The 14,367-nt window shown below is 45.1% G+C and overlaps 1 protein-coding gene across 1 annotated transcript in view; it reads left to right on the top strand.

Moving 5' to 3' along the window:
• The first annotated feature begins 8,097 nt into the window (after nucleotides 1-8,097).
• Susd5 (sushi domain containing 5) overlaps nucleotides 8,098-14,367 on the top strand; it is a 45,944-nt gene continuing 39,674 nt past the window's right edge. The window contains exon 1 of the mRNA XM_021173074.2: nucleotides 8,098-8,357. Coding sequence (XP_021028733.1) covers nucleotides 8,258-8,357 — 100 coding nt within the window. The 5' untranslated portion in view covers nucleotides 8,098-8,257. The remainder of the gene's footprint in view (nucleotides 8,358-14,367) is intronic.

Raw genomic sequence — 14,367 nt, forward strand, 5'->3', positions numbered from 1 at the left:
CCATTCGGTATTCCTCAGGTGAGAATTCTTTGTTCAGTTCTGAGCCCCATTTTTTAATGGGGTTATTTGACTTTCTGGAGTCCACCTTCTTGAGTTCTTTATATATATTGGATATTAGTCCCTTATCTGATTTAGGATAGGTAAAGATCCTTTCCCAATCTGTTGGTGGTTTTTTTGTCTTATTGATGGTGTCTTTTGCCTTGCAGAAGCTTTGCAGTTTCATGAGGTCCCACTTGTCAATTCTCGATCTTACAGCACAAGCCATTGCTGTTCTATTCAGGAATTTTTCCCCTGTGCCCATATCTTCAAGGCTTTTCCCCACTTTCTCCTCTATAAGTTTCAGTGTCTCTGGTTTTATGTGAAGTTCCTTGATCCACTTAGACTTGACCTTAGTACAAGGAGATAGGAATGGATCGATTCCCATTCTTCTACATGTTAACAACCAGTTGTGCCAGCACCATTTGTTGAAAATGCTGTCTTTCTTCCACTGGATGTTTTTAGCTCCCTTGTGGAAGATCAAGTGACCGTAGGTGTGTGGGTTCATTTCTGGGTCTTCAATTCTATTCCATTGGTCTCTTTGTCTGTCACTATACCAGTACCACGCAGTTTTTATCACAATTGCTCTGTAGTAAAGCTTTAGGTCCGGCATGGTGATTCCACCAGAGGTTCTTTTATCCTTGAGAAGAGTTTTTGCTATCCTAGGTTTTTTGTTATTCCAGATGAATTTGCAGATTGCCCTTTCTAATTCGTTGAAGAATTTATTTGGAATTTTGATGGGGATTGCATTGAATCTGTAGATTGCTTTTGGCAAGATAGCCATTTTGACAATGTTGATCCTGCCAATCCATGAGCATGGGAGATCTTTCCATCTTCTGAGATCTTCTATACTTTCTTTCTTCAGAGACTTGAAGTTTTTATTATACAGATCTTTCACTTCCTTAGTTAGAGTCACGCCAAGATATTTTATATTATTTGTGACTATTGAGAAGGGTGTTGTTTCCCTAATTTCTTTCTCAGCCTGTTTATTCTTTGTGTAGAGAAAGGCCATTGATTTGTTTGAGTTAATTTTATATCCAGCTACTTCACCGAAGCTGTTTATCAGGCTTAGGAGTTCTCTGGTGGAATTTTTAGGGTCACTTATGTATACTATCATATCATCTGCAAAAAGTGATATTTTGACTTCATCTTTTCCAATTTGTATCCCTTTGATCTCCTTTTGTTGTCCAATTGCTCTGGCTAGGACTTCAAGTACAATGTTGAATAGGTATGGAGAAAGTGGACAGTCTTGTCTAGTCCCTGATTTTAGAGGGATTGCTTCAAGCTTCTCACCATTTACTTTGATGTTGGCTACTGGTTTGCTGTAGATTGCTTTTATCATGTTTAGGTATGGGCCTTGAATTCCTGATCTTTCCAAGACTTTTATCATGAATGGGTGTTGGATCTTGTCAAATGCTTTTTCCGCATCTAAGGAGATGACCATGTGGTTTTTGTCTTTGAGTTTGTTTATATACTGGATTACGTTGATGGATTTCCGTATATTGAACCATCCCTGCATCCCTGGGATGAAACCTACTTGGTCAGGATGGATGATTGTTTTGATGTGTTCTTGGATTCGGTTAGCAAGAACTTTATTGAGGATTTTTGCATCAATATTCATAAGGGATATTGGTCTGAAGTTTTCTATCTTTGTTGGGTCTTTTTGTGGTTTAGGTATCAGAGTAATTGTGGCTTCATAGAATGAGTTGGGTAGAGTACCTTCTGTTTCTATTTTGTGGAATAGTTTGTGAAGAACTGGGATTAGATCTTCTTTGAAGGTCTGATAGAACTCTGCACTAAACCCATCTGGTCCTGGGCTTTTTTTGGTTGGGAGACTATTAATGACTGCTTCTATTTCTTTGGGGGATATAGGGCTGTTTAGATCATTAACCTGATCTTGATTCAACTTTGGTACCTGGTATCTGTCTAGGAACTTCACCATTTCATCCAGGTTCTCCAGTTTTGTTGAGTACAGCCTTTGGTAGAAGGATCTGATGGTGTTTTGGATGTCTTCAGGATCTGTTGTTATGTCTCCTTTTTCATTTCTGATTTTGTTAATTAGGATGCTTTCCCTGTGCCCTCTAGTGAGTCTGGCTAAGGGTTTATCTATCTTGTTGATTTTCTCAAAGAACCAGCTCCTTGATTGGTTGATTCTTTGAATAGTTCTTCTTGTTTCCACTTGGTTGATTTCACCCCTGAGTTTGATTATTTCCTGCCGTCTACTCCTCTTGGGTGAATTTGCTTCCTTTTGTTCTAGTGCTTTTAGGTGTGTTGTCAAGCTGCTAATGTGTGCTCTCTCTAGTTTCTTTTTGGAGGCCCTCAGAGCTATGAGTTTTCCTCTTAGAAATGCTTTCATTGCGTCCCATAAGTTTGGGTATGTTGTGGCTTCATTTTCATTGAACTCTAAAAAGTCCTTAATTTCTTTCTTTATTCCTTCCTTGACCAAGGTATCATTGAGAAGAGTGTTGTTCAGTTTCCACGTGAATGTTCATTTTCTATTATTTATTTTGTTATTGAAGATCAGCCTTAGTCCATGGTGATCTGATAGGATGCATGGGACAATTTCAATATTTTTGTATCTGTTGAGGCCTGTTTTGTAACCAATTATGTGGTCAATTTTGGAGAAATTACCATGAGGTGCTGAGAAGAAGGTATATCCTTTTGTTTTAGGATAGAATGTTCTGTAGATATCTGCCAGATCCATTTGGTTCATAACTTCTGTTAGTTTCACTGTGTCCCTGTTTAGTTTCTTTTTCCATGATCTGTCCATTGGTGAAAGTGGTGTGTTGAAGTCTCCCACTATTATTGTATGAGGTGCAATGTGTGCTTTGAGATTTACTAAAGTTTCTTTAATGAATGTGGCTGCCTTTGTATTTGGAGCATAGATATTCAGGATTGATAGTTCCTCTTGGAGGATTTTACCTTTGATGAGTATGAAGTGCCCCTCCCTGTCTTTTTTGATGACTTTGGGTTGGAAGTCAATCTTATTAGATATTAGAATGGCTACTCCAGCTTGTTTCTTCATACCATTTGCTTGGAAAATTGTTTTCCAGCCTTTCATTCTGAGGTAGTGTCTATCTTTTTCTCTGAGATGAGTTTCCTGTAAGCAGCAAAATGTTGGGTCTTGTTTGTGTAGCCAGTTTGTTAGTCTATGTCTTTTTATCGGGGAGTTGAGTCCATTGATATTAAGAGATATTAAGGAAAAGTAATTGTTGTTTCCTGTTATTTTTGTTGTTAAAGTTGGCATTCTGTTCTTGTGGCTGTCTTCTTTTAGGTTTGTTGAGGGATTACCTTCTTGTTGTTTCTAGGGCGTGGTTCCCGTCCTTGTATTGGTTTTTTCCTGTTATTATCCTTTGAAGGGCTGGATTCGTGGAGAGATAATGTGTGAATTTGGTTTTGTCGTGGAATACTTTGGTTTCTCCATCTATGTTAATTGAGAGTTTGGCTGGGTATAGTATCCTGGGCTGGAATTTGTGTTCTTTTAGTGTTTGTATAACATCCGTCCAGGATCTTCTGGCTTTCATAGTCTCTGGTGAAAAATCTGGTGTAATTCTGATAGGCTTGCCTTTATATGTTACTTGGCCTTTTTCTCTTACTGCTTTTAGTATTCTATCTTTATTTAGAGCATTTGTTGTTCTGATTATTATGTGTCGGGAGGTATTTCTTTTCTGGTCCAGTCTATTTGGAGTTCTGTAGGCTTCTTGTATGTTCATGGGCATCTCTTTCTTTAGATTTTGGAAGTTTTCTTCTATAATTTTGTTGAAGATGTTTGCTGGTCCTTTGCGTTGAAAATCTTCATTCTCATCCACTCCTATTATCCGTAGGTTTGGTCTTCTCATTGTGTCCTGTATTTCTTGGATGTTTTGAGTTAGGATCTTTTTGCGTTTTACATTTTCCTTGATTGTTGTGCCGATGTTCTCTATGGAATCTTCTGCACCTGAGATTCTCTCTTCCATCTCTTTTATTCTGTTGCTGATGCTCGTATCTATGGTTCCAGATTTCTTTCCTAGGGTTTCTATCTCCAGTGTTGCCTCATTTGGGGTTTTCTTTATTGTGTCTACTTCCCTTTTTAGGTCTAGTATGGTTTTGTTCATTTCCATCATCTGTTTGGATGTGTTTTCCTGTTTTTCTTTAAGGACTTCTACCTGTTTGATTGTGTTATCCTGTTTTTCTTTAAGGACTTCTACCTGTTTGATTGTGTTATCCTGTTTTTCTTTAAGGACTTGTAACTCTTTAGCCATGTTCTCCTGTAATTCTTTAAGTGAGTTATTAAAGTCCTTCTTGATGTCCTCTACCATCATCATGAGATATGCTTTTAGATCCGTGTCTAGCTTTTCCGGTGTGTTGGGGTGCCCTGGACTGGGCGAAGTGGGAGTGCTGGGTTCTGATGATGGTGAGTGGTCTTGGTTTCTGTTAGTAAGATTATTACGTTTACCTTTTGCCATCTGGTAATCTCTGGGGTTAGTTGTTATCGTTGTCACTGTTTAAAGATTGGAGCAGACTCTGTGTTCCACTCACCCGAAGTCTCAAAATCCTGTGGCGGGGGTTGTGGGTAGCTGGAGGGTGTCAGCCGACCCTGTGCTCTAGGTACCCCGGTGCTGGTCATGCCGGAAGAGGCCTGTGGCCCTACTCAGGCTGGTTTTCTGCTTCCCTAACTAATGCAGTCTCAGGTCCCACGTGCAATTGGATTGGAGCAGAAGCTGTGTTCCACTCACCAGAAGTCTTCAGATCCTGTGGCGGGTGTTGTGGGTAGTTGGCGAGTGTCAGCTGACCCTGTGCTCTAGGTACCCCGGTGCTGTTCTGACTGGAAGAGGCTTGTGGCCCTACTCAGGCCGTTTTTCTGCCTCCCCAACCAAAGCAGTCTCAGGTCCCGTGTGATTGGACTGGAGCAGAAGCTGTGTTCTACTCACCAGAAGTCTCAAAATCCTGTGGCGGGTGTCGTGGGTAGCTGGCGGGTGTCAGCCGACCCTGCACTCTAGCTACCCCGGTGCTGGTCAGGCCGGAAGAGAGTCTGTAGTCTGGTTAGCTGTGAATTGGGAGTCCAAGAATCTATTAGTAGTTCAGTCCCGTGAGGCTAGTTGTTTCAGATGATCTTCTGTAGAAGTAGGTTCCAAAAGATATGCTGGCAAGTAAATGCAAGCAGGCAAAGATAAATCGTATGTATGCATTTTTAAAACAGGCTCCCACTATGTAGCCATGGCTATCCTAGAGCTCACTATGTAGACCAGGCTGGCTTTGAACCCCTAAGAGTTCTTCCTGTCTCTGCCTCCCAAACACCCATATTAAAGGTGAGCTACCCCATACCTGGCTGGTTTTGTTTTGTTTTTTCACTTTTTGAATCAAATTTCATTAAAATGGAATCATATGGACGGACGTTTTTGCTTTTGGCTTCTTTTTTCCATATTTGGTTTTATTTATTTATTTTGGTGCGTGTATTTTTTTTAAACATTGGTTTATTTGTGGATGTGTGGTGTGTTTGCCCCAATTTGAATGTGGAGGTCAGATCACCACCTAAAGGAATTGGCTTTCTCCTTCCCCTGTGCAGGCTGCAGAGATTGAATCAGGTCAAAGACTACTGGGCAAGTGCCTTCTACGTTTGGGACTTTTATCTATCTATCTGTCTGTCTGTCTGTCTGTCTATCTATCTATCTATCTATCTATCTATCTATCCATCCATCTATCTATTTATATGTATATGGGTACACTGTAGCTGTACGGATGGTTGTGAGCCATCATGTAGTTGCTGGGAACTGGATCAGGACCTTTGGAACAGCAGTCAGTGCTCTTAACTGCTGAGCCATCTCACCAGCCCTGTTTGGGACTTCTTGCTGGCCTGTTTTTATGATACATTTTGTAGGCTCAGGCTGCACTTGATATAGCTAAGAATGACTTGAACTTCTGACCCTTGAACCTCCTGCCTCACCATCTGAAGATGCTGGGATTGAAGGCTCGCACCCACACCCCACAGATGCCCACATTGAGGTTGAACCTGGGGTTCCATGTATGCTGGGTAAGTGTCCAGTCCTCTGCAACCTGCCTTGATCTTCTCCTTGCTTGCTGGTATTCTATTCCACTAGAACATGTCACCATGTGTCACGCTGTTCATCCACTGATGATGCCCAAGCTGCCCCCGATTGGCGCACATGAGGGAACTATGAGCAGTTCTGAACAAATCTTTCTGTGGATGTCTGTTTTTGTTTCTTCTGTACAGACACCACAGTGTTTTCCAGGAAAGGAGGCAAACATACACTCATGGGAGACAGCTGGACAGTTTTCCCCTGTGCTTGCACAAATTATACCTCTAGAACATACCATTTCCCCGGAGGAGGACAGGCCAAGACAGACCTGAGCAAAGATAATGTTTAAAATGCCATCAGGGTTAGGTAGTGAGTTGCAAAATGACTTCTATGATGTTAGCAGGCACTGCCGTCAGATGGGTCTCCTGGTGTTCTTGCAGGCAACTTTCAGTGTCTCCTCCAGCCCAGACATGTGAGATCTCACCCCTAGGTTGTCTTGACAACCGCTAAACTGAAAGGATCTAGGTAAATTCACTTATACTTACATGGGAATGATTCTCAGCCCTCACTCCATCAACACCTACCTCAAATACCTACATTTGAAATGGGAAACTTAACCACCTAAAGGAATTAATTCATGCTGGTTGCTTTGGAGGAGAGATGCTGTCCTTTTAGTGTAATCTGAAAGTTATGTGGGGGCTAGCAAGATGGTTTGGTTGTTAAAGGCACTTGCCTTCTAATCTTATGTCCTGAGTTTCACACACACACACACACACACACACACACACACACACACACACACACACACAAGTTGTGTGAAGCCTTGGGCTACGGTAGCACTCACTATCTGTGGGGGTGTTGGTGGGAGGGATGTGAGTGTGAGGTTAACCTGGGCTAAATAGTGAGTTCCAGATTAGCTTTGGCTCATGAAAATAATGTGAGCTGGAAAATGATGTCTGTCTTATGCCTGATGTGGTTCAAATCCCAGACCATACTGTGAGAAGCCAGTTTCTCCCATAGCTCACTAACTGCAGACAGTTACTCACGGTTTAGCACCAAACTCCTGCTCACCCTTCAGCATTTGGTTCACCTAAACAGGACTTTTCAAAAGGACAAACTATGGGACTGTTACATCAAACACAGGGCAGCCATGTTAAGGGCACATGGCACCCATTTACTGGCTGCGTACATTAACATGAAGGGGATTTACAAACTGCACAGAACCACTGCTGTACTAATCTTAACAATGCTATTATTCTCTATTGATTGAGTAATTGAGTCAGGGTCTTGCTATGTAGCCCATGCTGGCCTGGAACTGGTAGCAATTCCCCTGCCTTAGACTCCAGAATGCCAGGATTACAGGGACATTGACCACCAGGCCAGGCAAGAGAGCTGGGGCTATGTGCTCTCCAGTGAGCCGCTGCTGGAGAGGCAGGACCCTGTGAACTGGAAGGGATCTTCTGTCCCAGGTGGGACCAACCTTGGGGCTGATAAGCGTCTTAAGACACTTAAGAGTGAAGCTGCTCAGACAAACCACTCTCCAGACCTGGAAATTCTAAGCGCTCTGGAGGTCACCAAGATCTGAGTGATAATGATGTTTAGGAACTCTGAGGTGATGAAGGAAATGCCTTTGAAGGAAATACTTAAATTAGATGCGCTCCCTCTAACCTCTGCCATCCTCCTAGTGTGTTGAGATTATCAGCTATTACCACCACGCCCGGTTCTCTGCGGGGCTGGAGAATAGAACTCAGGCTCCAAGTGCCTGCCAGGCAAGCCCTCTGCCAACTGAGCCACATCTCCAGCCCCAAGATGGCCTTTTCCTAATAGGATGGAGGAGTTCGCTGCCCTGAGGACCGAGGCTAGCAAATCGGCAGCTTCCCTTCTTCATTTAAAAAAACGGTTCGTTTAAAGAAGGTTCTGTCTATAAGCCTGCGCCCAGTCAACCCTGCGTGACGACGGTCCTCCCCTCGGGGGTACCCACTGCCCGCCCTCCAGGCCCCGGGCGCAGCCCCTTTTGGCACCACAGCTCCCAGGTGCCCGGCGCGAAGGCGGAGCCGGACAGCAGCCGCCTGGGTGGCGCCACCGAGACCCCCGGGAGTTCGCGGGTCCCAGCGCTCCGGCTGCGACTCCCGTAGCATCCCCGGCCGCGGTACCAGCATCCCCCGGACTTCTCTGGCCGCGCTCAGCCCGCGGACGCCTCCACCATGAGCGCGGGGCCACTATGGCCGGCGCCCGGCAGCCTGCCTGCGCTCTGCGCCGCGCTGCTCCTGCTGGCTCTGCAGCCGCCCCCCGTGCGCGCCGAGGGTGAGTGTCCGCAGCCCTGAGGCCAATCGGGCCGGAGATGTTGCCAGGGACTGGCCACCCTGCGCCCCAGCATCACCGGCCCCGGCCCTTCCCCGCGCTCCCCACCACCCCCTGCCCCCCTTTCCCCCCGAGAGAGCTCCAGAGTCACGTCTAGGCTGCCCTCGAACTTCCCCTACTGGGACTGATTTATTATATTCCTCTTTTTCTCAACGTCTATTAAGTGGGTGCCCCTCCCCGAGGATGATGTTAGAAAATCTGCGAGTTGTCCAGGAAGATCTTGTGGGGATCAATGCCCTAGGCCAACAGAGAAGCAGGGTGTCTCGGGTAGAGGACACAGCTCCAGCTGAGGCGCTTGGGGGTTTGGGGGGACATGGAACATACGGTTTAAAAACAAACAGCACGGGCGGGAGCCGAGCTGCCAGGTAGGGGTGGATGCCTTGGGACAGGGGATGGAAAACCAGGCAGCGGCCAGATGATGCTGACCCACTTTGTCTTATTGAACCCGAGCTTAGCTTTAACATTTTTAAACATTTAGTATTCACTCTGTGTTTGTGCTTTGCTTTGTTTTTAAAATCCGAATTCAGTTTTAATTTTACAAATTCGGGGAAGGGGTGTTTACATGCATGCTTGCCATCCTATGAATGTGGAAGTCAGAAGACAACTTGGATTCACTCCTTCCGGGTGCACTGTGCGGGTCCCTGGGATGGAATTCTGGTCATCAGGCTTGGCAGCAAGCACCCTTACCACTGAGCCATCCCGCTGGCCCTTGAATTCAGCTTTTGATACTTGCCTGAAACTGGTGGGATTAGAGCCCTGTGTCAATACAATTTCCGTTTGAAAAGCGAATTCAGCTGTGTTTAGACGTCGGAACAAAACCCCTCTGAACGGGAGGAAGTGAAGGGAGCCTGCTGTCCTCAGCCTCAGAGCTGAGTTTCTAGAAAGCCCACCCTTAGGACAACCTCGACCAATAGGGGAGAAAAGCCCTAGGCTGATTTAGGAAGCTTTGCGTAGATTGAAATATCGTTATTTTAATTTGGTAAAGCATAAGAGATGAAGCTGAAGGTCAGGGAAAGAAACCCCTGGTGCATGAGAAAACGGTGAGGGGACACTGTCACTCCACATACACGACGGGGGCCAGGTTTGTATGTGTCATGCTAGACTTGGTCATGGCTTTAAGCATTAAGAGAGAATATTTTTTAACTCTAAAGGTTGTTACGACTCCTAATTAGTTACCAATTAATTTATGTGGCAGTGCTGTAGAAATATCCCCGCCACTGAGCCATAGCCTCGGCTCCAATATTTTAAAATCAAAATAAATAAATAAATAAATAAATAAATAAATAAATAAATATCGTTTTTAGAAATCTAGATATGCCTCATAAAAATTACCATTTCAAATTGTAGACCTGCGGTTTTATTTAGTTGTACAATGTTTGCACATCTAATTCTAGAACATTCCATTACTGCCCCACGGAACCCCTTTGCAGTATGTCCATTGGTAATGCTTTGGGATTTCCGGCCTGATGTTGAGTTATGAAAATTCAACTGATTTTAAAGAATGCAAAAGAATGCACGTAGAAGGGTTGGGGTTAGTCCTAACTTTTGAACAATGTCTACTTTTGTTCCAATTTTAATTTCTTCGACCAGAATCTCTTTCCATGATGTTTTATCGAGTTTCACCCCATTATGAACGCTTAAGCGGAATGCCACATGGATGAAGACCAAAGTTTTGTGCCTATCTGGCTTGGGGAGGGGCAGAGAAAAGAGAAGGCAGGATTGTCATCGAGCAAGGAGAGACTGAGGAGCCCAGCACGTGTTTGTTCTTACTGGAAACATTTCCTGTTCCCATCACCCCCCACCCCCGCCCAACACGCCTTCCTTTTTCCTCTCTCCGATCGACCTATGGAGAATTATGAGCACACTTCATTTTAAGGAAACTCCACATACTAAGCCCTCCATTGTATAGCGGAGCCATGGAAGAGTTGTAGAGCATACTGTGAACAGATTCCTTCCTCCCTGGGTCTGTGCTTACTGGCCCTCCACACACCCACTTATCTGAGTCTATGCAGGGAGGACGGGGATTGACTGTTTAGCTGAGAATCGTTATTATAGATATTTGAAGATATTTGAACAACAACAAAAAACCCTCAGTCTCTTAAAAAATTAAAATTTAGGGGCTGGAGAGATGGCTTAGAGGTTAAAGCCCTGACTGCTCTTCCAGAGGTCCTGAGCTCAATTCCCGATAACTACACAGTAGCTCACAACCATCTGTAATGGGATCTGATGCCCTCCTTTGGTGTGTCTGAAGACAGCTACAGTGTACTCACATACATAAAATAAATTTTAAAAAATTAAAATTTAAACAAAAACATTTAGTAAATGTGTGACTAATCCAACATGTCTCACATACACAAAGTAAGGGACCACTGTATTTCTGCATTTTACTTTGTTTTCCGTGTGTGTGTACAGGTTGTGCATGGACACTTCTTGTGGGGTCCAGCAGTTGGCGCCAAGTGTCTTCCTTAATCCCTTCTAGTTTCATGGCGGGGGGGGGGGGGTGGAGTGTTAAAATTTTTTTTTTTTATTATTTGTAATTATAGTGTGTGTGTGTGTGTGTGTGTGTGTGTGTGTGTGTAGGTGCCTTTTGAGACTGGTGATGTCGGATTCCCCAGGGGTGGAGTTCCAAGGGTTGTAAGCCACCCTGCGTGGGTGCCGGGACCCAAACTCTGATCCTCTGCAAAAGCAGTTTGTGCTCTTCGACACCGAGCAGTCCTGGCCTCCCCACCTTGGTTTTTGAGACAGGGTTTCTCAATGAACCTGGAACCAACCTGTCATCAAGTCCTAGGCATTCCCCTGTCTCCACCTCCCCAGTGCTGGGATTCCAGGCATGGGTAGCCATACTCAGAGTTTATGTTACTGGGGAGTGGGCACCTGCCACATTCACAAGTGGAGGTCAAAGACAACTTTTGGGAGTCTTTTCTCTCTTTCTACATTTACTGGGGTTCAAGGATCGAACTCAGGTTGTCAGGTTTAGGAGGAGGCAGGCTCCCTTACCTCCTGAGCCATTTTGCCTGCCCCTGTGGGAGCTGGGGACTGAACTGAAATCTTCAGGTTAGAGCAGCAAGTGCTTTACCCGACTGAGTTATCTCCTAAAACTTACTTTTTGATTTTTGAAATAGGGGGAGGGGGAAACCTTCGTATTAGCTAAATTCAAATGAACTGCGGGTAATGAATCCAGAAGACTCATATATACAGTTCAAGTCGACAGAGTAACTACTGCATACCAGGTAATGTCCTTGCTGACAAAGGCAGAACGATGGATGAAGAGAAATGGGTTCTTCTATCAGGGAACCTTAAAAATGCCCAGAGGTACCTAGGCATGTTGGTGCACACCTTTCAAGGCACTGGGGAGGCAGAGGCAGGTGGATCTCTCAGTTTGAGGCCAGCCTGGTCTACAGAGTGAGTTTCAGGACAGCCAGGGCTCCACAGAGAAACCCTGTCTGGAAAAAAAAACTCAAACCAAACTAAACCAACCAATCAAATAAAGAAACGACCGAACGCCTTTAATCCCAGCACTGGGGAGGCAGAGGCAGGTGGATTTCTGAGTTCGAGGCCAGCTTGGTCTACAAAGTGAGTTCCAGGACAGCCAGAGCTACACAGAGAAACCCTGTCTCAAAAAACCAAAAAAAAAAAAAAAAAAAGAAACAAAACACCACAGGAGTGCTGTGATCAGCTTGGTGAACGCAACCGGCAGCTTCAGTCATTGAGGAGATTTAAAATAATGATGCTGCGGAGTGGAGACACTGGGATTTGGTGGCAGGCATTGGGATCAGGGTCTGCTTCGTCCCTCTCTCTCTCTCTCGTCTAAAAGGATTTGGGGGCTCTGTAAAATATCCTTTTATTTTCTAGTTTGTTTGCTTTGGTAGTGAAGTCTTTGGGTTTGAGTTTTTCTTGTGGGGAGATTGAAAATATTTTTTTTAGAAATGTTACTACATTCTTAAATTTTATTTTGTATGGAGGGAACGTGAAAGCACGTGGGGGGCGGGGGACAAAGGTGGGAGTTGGTTCTCTCGGGCAGTGACCAAGATGGGTTTAGGGGTTTAGAAGTCAGGTCACTGGGGTTAGCAGCCCGGAATTGTGATCAGCCCTAACGTGATTTAATGTCTTGAGGAAATAAAGGAATATTCAAAATTGGGTCAATTTTGCAAAGATTTTGGTTGTTCTTTTGGCTTTTCTTCTTCTTTAGTTTTTGTTTTGTTTGTTTATTTTTCAAGGCAGTATTTTGCTATGTAGCTCTGGCTGTCCTGGAATTTGCTCTGTAGACCAGGCTGGCCTTGAACTCAGAGATCCACCTGCCTCTGCCTCCCAAGTGCTGGTATTGAAGGCGTGTGCCACCACTGCCCCCACCTTTCTTTTGTTTTTGAAAGAAAAATAGTCGTTAAGGCTCAGGGATCTCTGTGGCAGACAAGGCAGACAAGACTGAAGGAGTAAGGTGGGGTGGGGCAGACTTCAAGGCAACAGTGTTTCCCAAACACAACAGATCAGATACTCATGAACTCAAAGCAGTTCTGACCCTATGCACAAGGTCGATACAAACTCATGCCAGACAAAATCTCGGATTGGAGAGAGGAGGTAGGCACAAAAGTTTCAGCCCCTTGCTGAGGAAATACTGGCATTTGACTATTGCTAGGAGAGGGAAAGCCAGTTTCTTCAAGGAAGTGACACCTGGCACAACAGCCAGGTCAGGCCCTTTGCCAGTCAGCCAATACAAACAGGAAGCTGAATGGGCAGGAGGTGGGGGAGGGTCAGGGAGGAGCTGAGAGGGGGGTGGGGAAGGGGGATGGCTACCATCAAAATATGTTGTATGGAAATCAAAGCATTAGTGAAAACATCATGGGGGGGGAAACTCACTGCATCTAAATGAGTGTTTCTCAACTTGTCTGATGCTGCGCCCCTTTAATACAGTTCCTCCATGTTTTGGTGACCCCAACCATAAAGTTATTTTCATTGCTACTTCCTAACTGTAATATTGCTACTGTTATGAATCATAATGTAAATCTCTGCGTTTTCCAATGGTCTTAGTCCACCCCTGTTGAAAGGGTCATTCTGCCCCAAGGTGGTCAAGACCCCCAGGTTGAGAACCACTGATCTAAACTGGGGGGGGGGGCACAACAATCTAGAACTGAGTCGGGCTTCCAGGCATGCCTGTGGGGGGCGCTGCTGATGGTCATGTTTTGTTTTTTCCCCTGGAAGCTCCTCTCAGGAGCTTCAGGCTGAGCTCCCACCTCTCCCTCTACTCATGGTCACACACACACACACACACACACACACACACACACACACACACTGTACCCCAAGCTCTTTAGTGGACACACACCCATAGACAGGCTTCAGAGAGTCAGGGTGCAACAGGTGATGTCCTTGTCTTTCACAGCAGAGCAGAAGCTAGCAGACATAAGTGATTTGGTTGTGGGGAGTCCCTGTAGTGTCCTACGAAAAGGGACCAGGAGGAGTAAAGTACCTGCTATATCAGGGACACCCCAGGGCAAAGGAGGCAGAAGGGAGCAGTGAGGGCAGCCTCAGAATCCTGGGCACTGTAAGACACCAGCACAAGGGACCCAGGATGAAGAGCCTTGACACATCTGTTTTGGAGGAAGGATTAAATGAAGCATAGCCACACCCATACCCCCTCCCCCCCAGACACACCACATGCATCACACACACACACACACACACACATATATGTATGTATGTATACAGACACACACAGATACGGACACATAGACAACACACACAGCACAACACACATACACACACACACACACACACACACCCCACACACATACACACACTATATACACACCAGCAAGGTCTCACTGTAGACCAGGCTGACTTGTAGAACTCAAAGATCAGCCTGCCTTGGCCTCCCCAGTGCTAGGATTAAAGACATGTGTCACCACACCTGGCTAATTCACATTCATGCCAGACCATCTGGTTGGTGTGTGTGTGT

The sequence above is a fragment of the Mus caroli genome, unplaced genomic scaffold, assembly GCF_978045245.1.
Source record: "Mus caroli unplaced genomic scaffold, Mus_caroli_1 scaffold_11, whole genome shotgun sequence".
Lineage (NCBI taxonomy): Eukaryota > Metazoa > Chordata > Mammalia > Rodentia > Muridae > Mus > Mus caroli.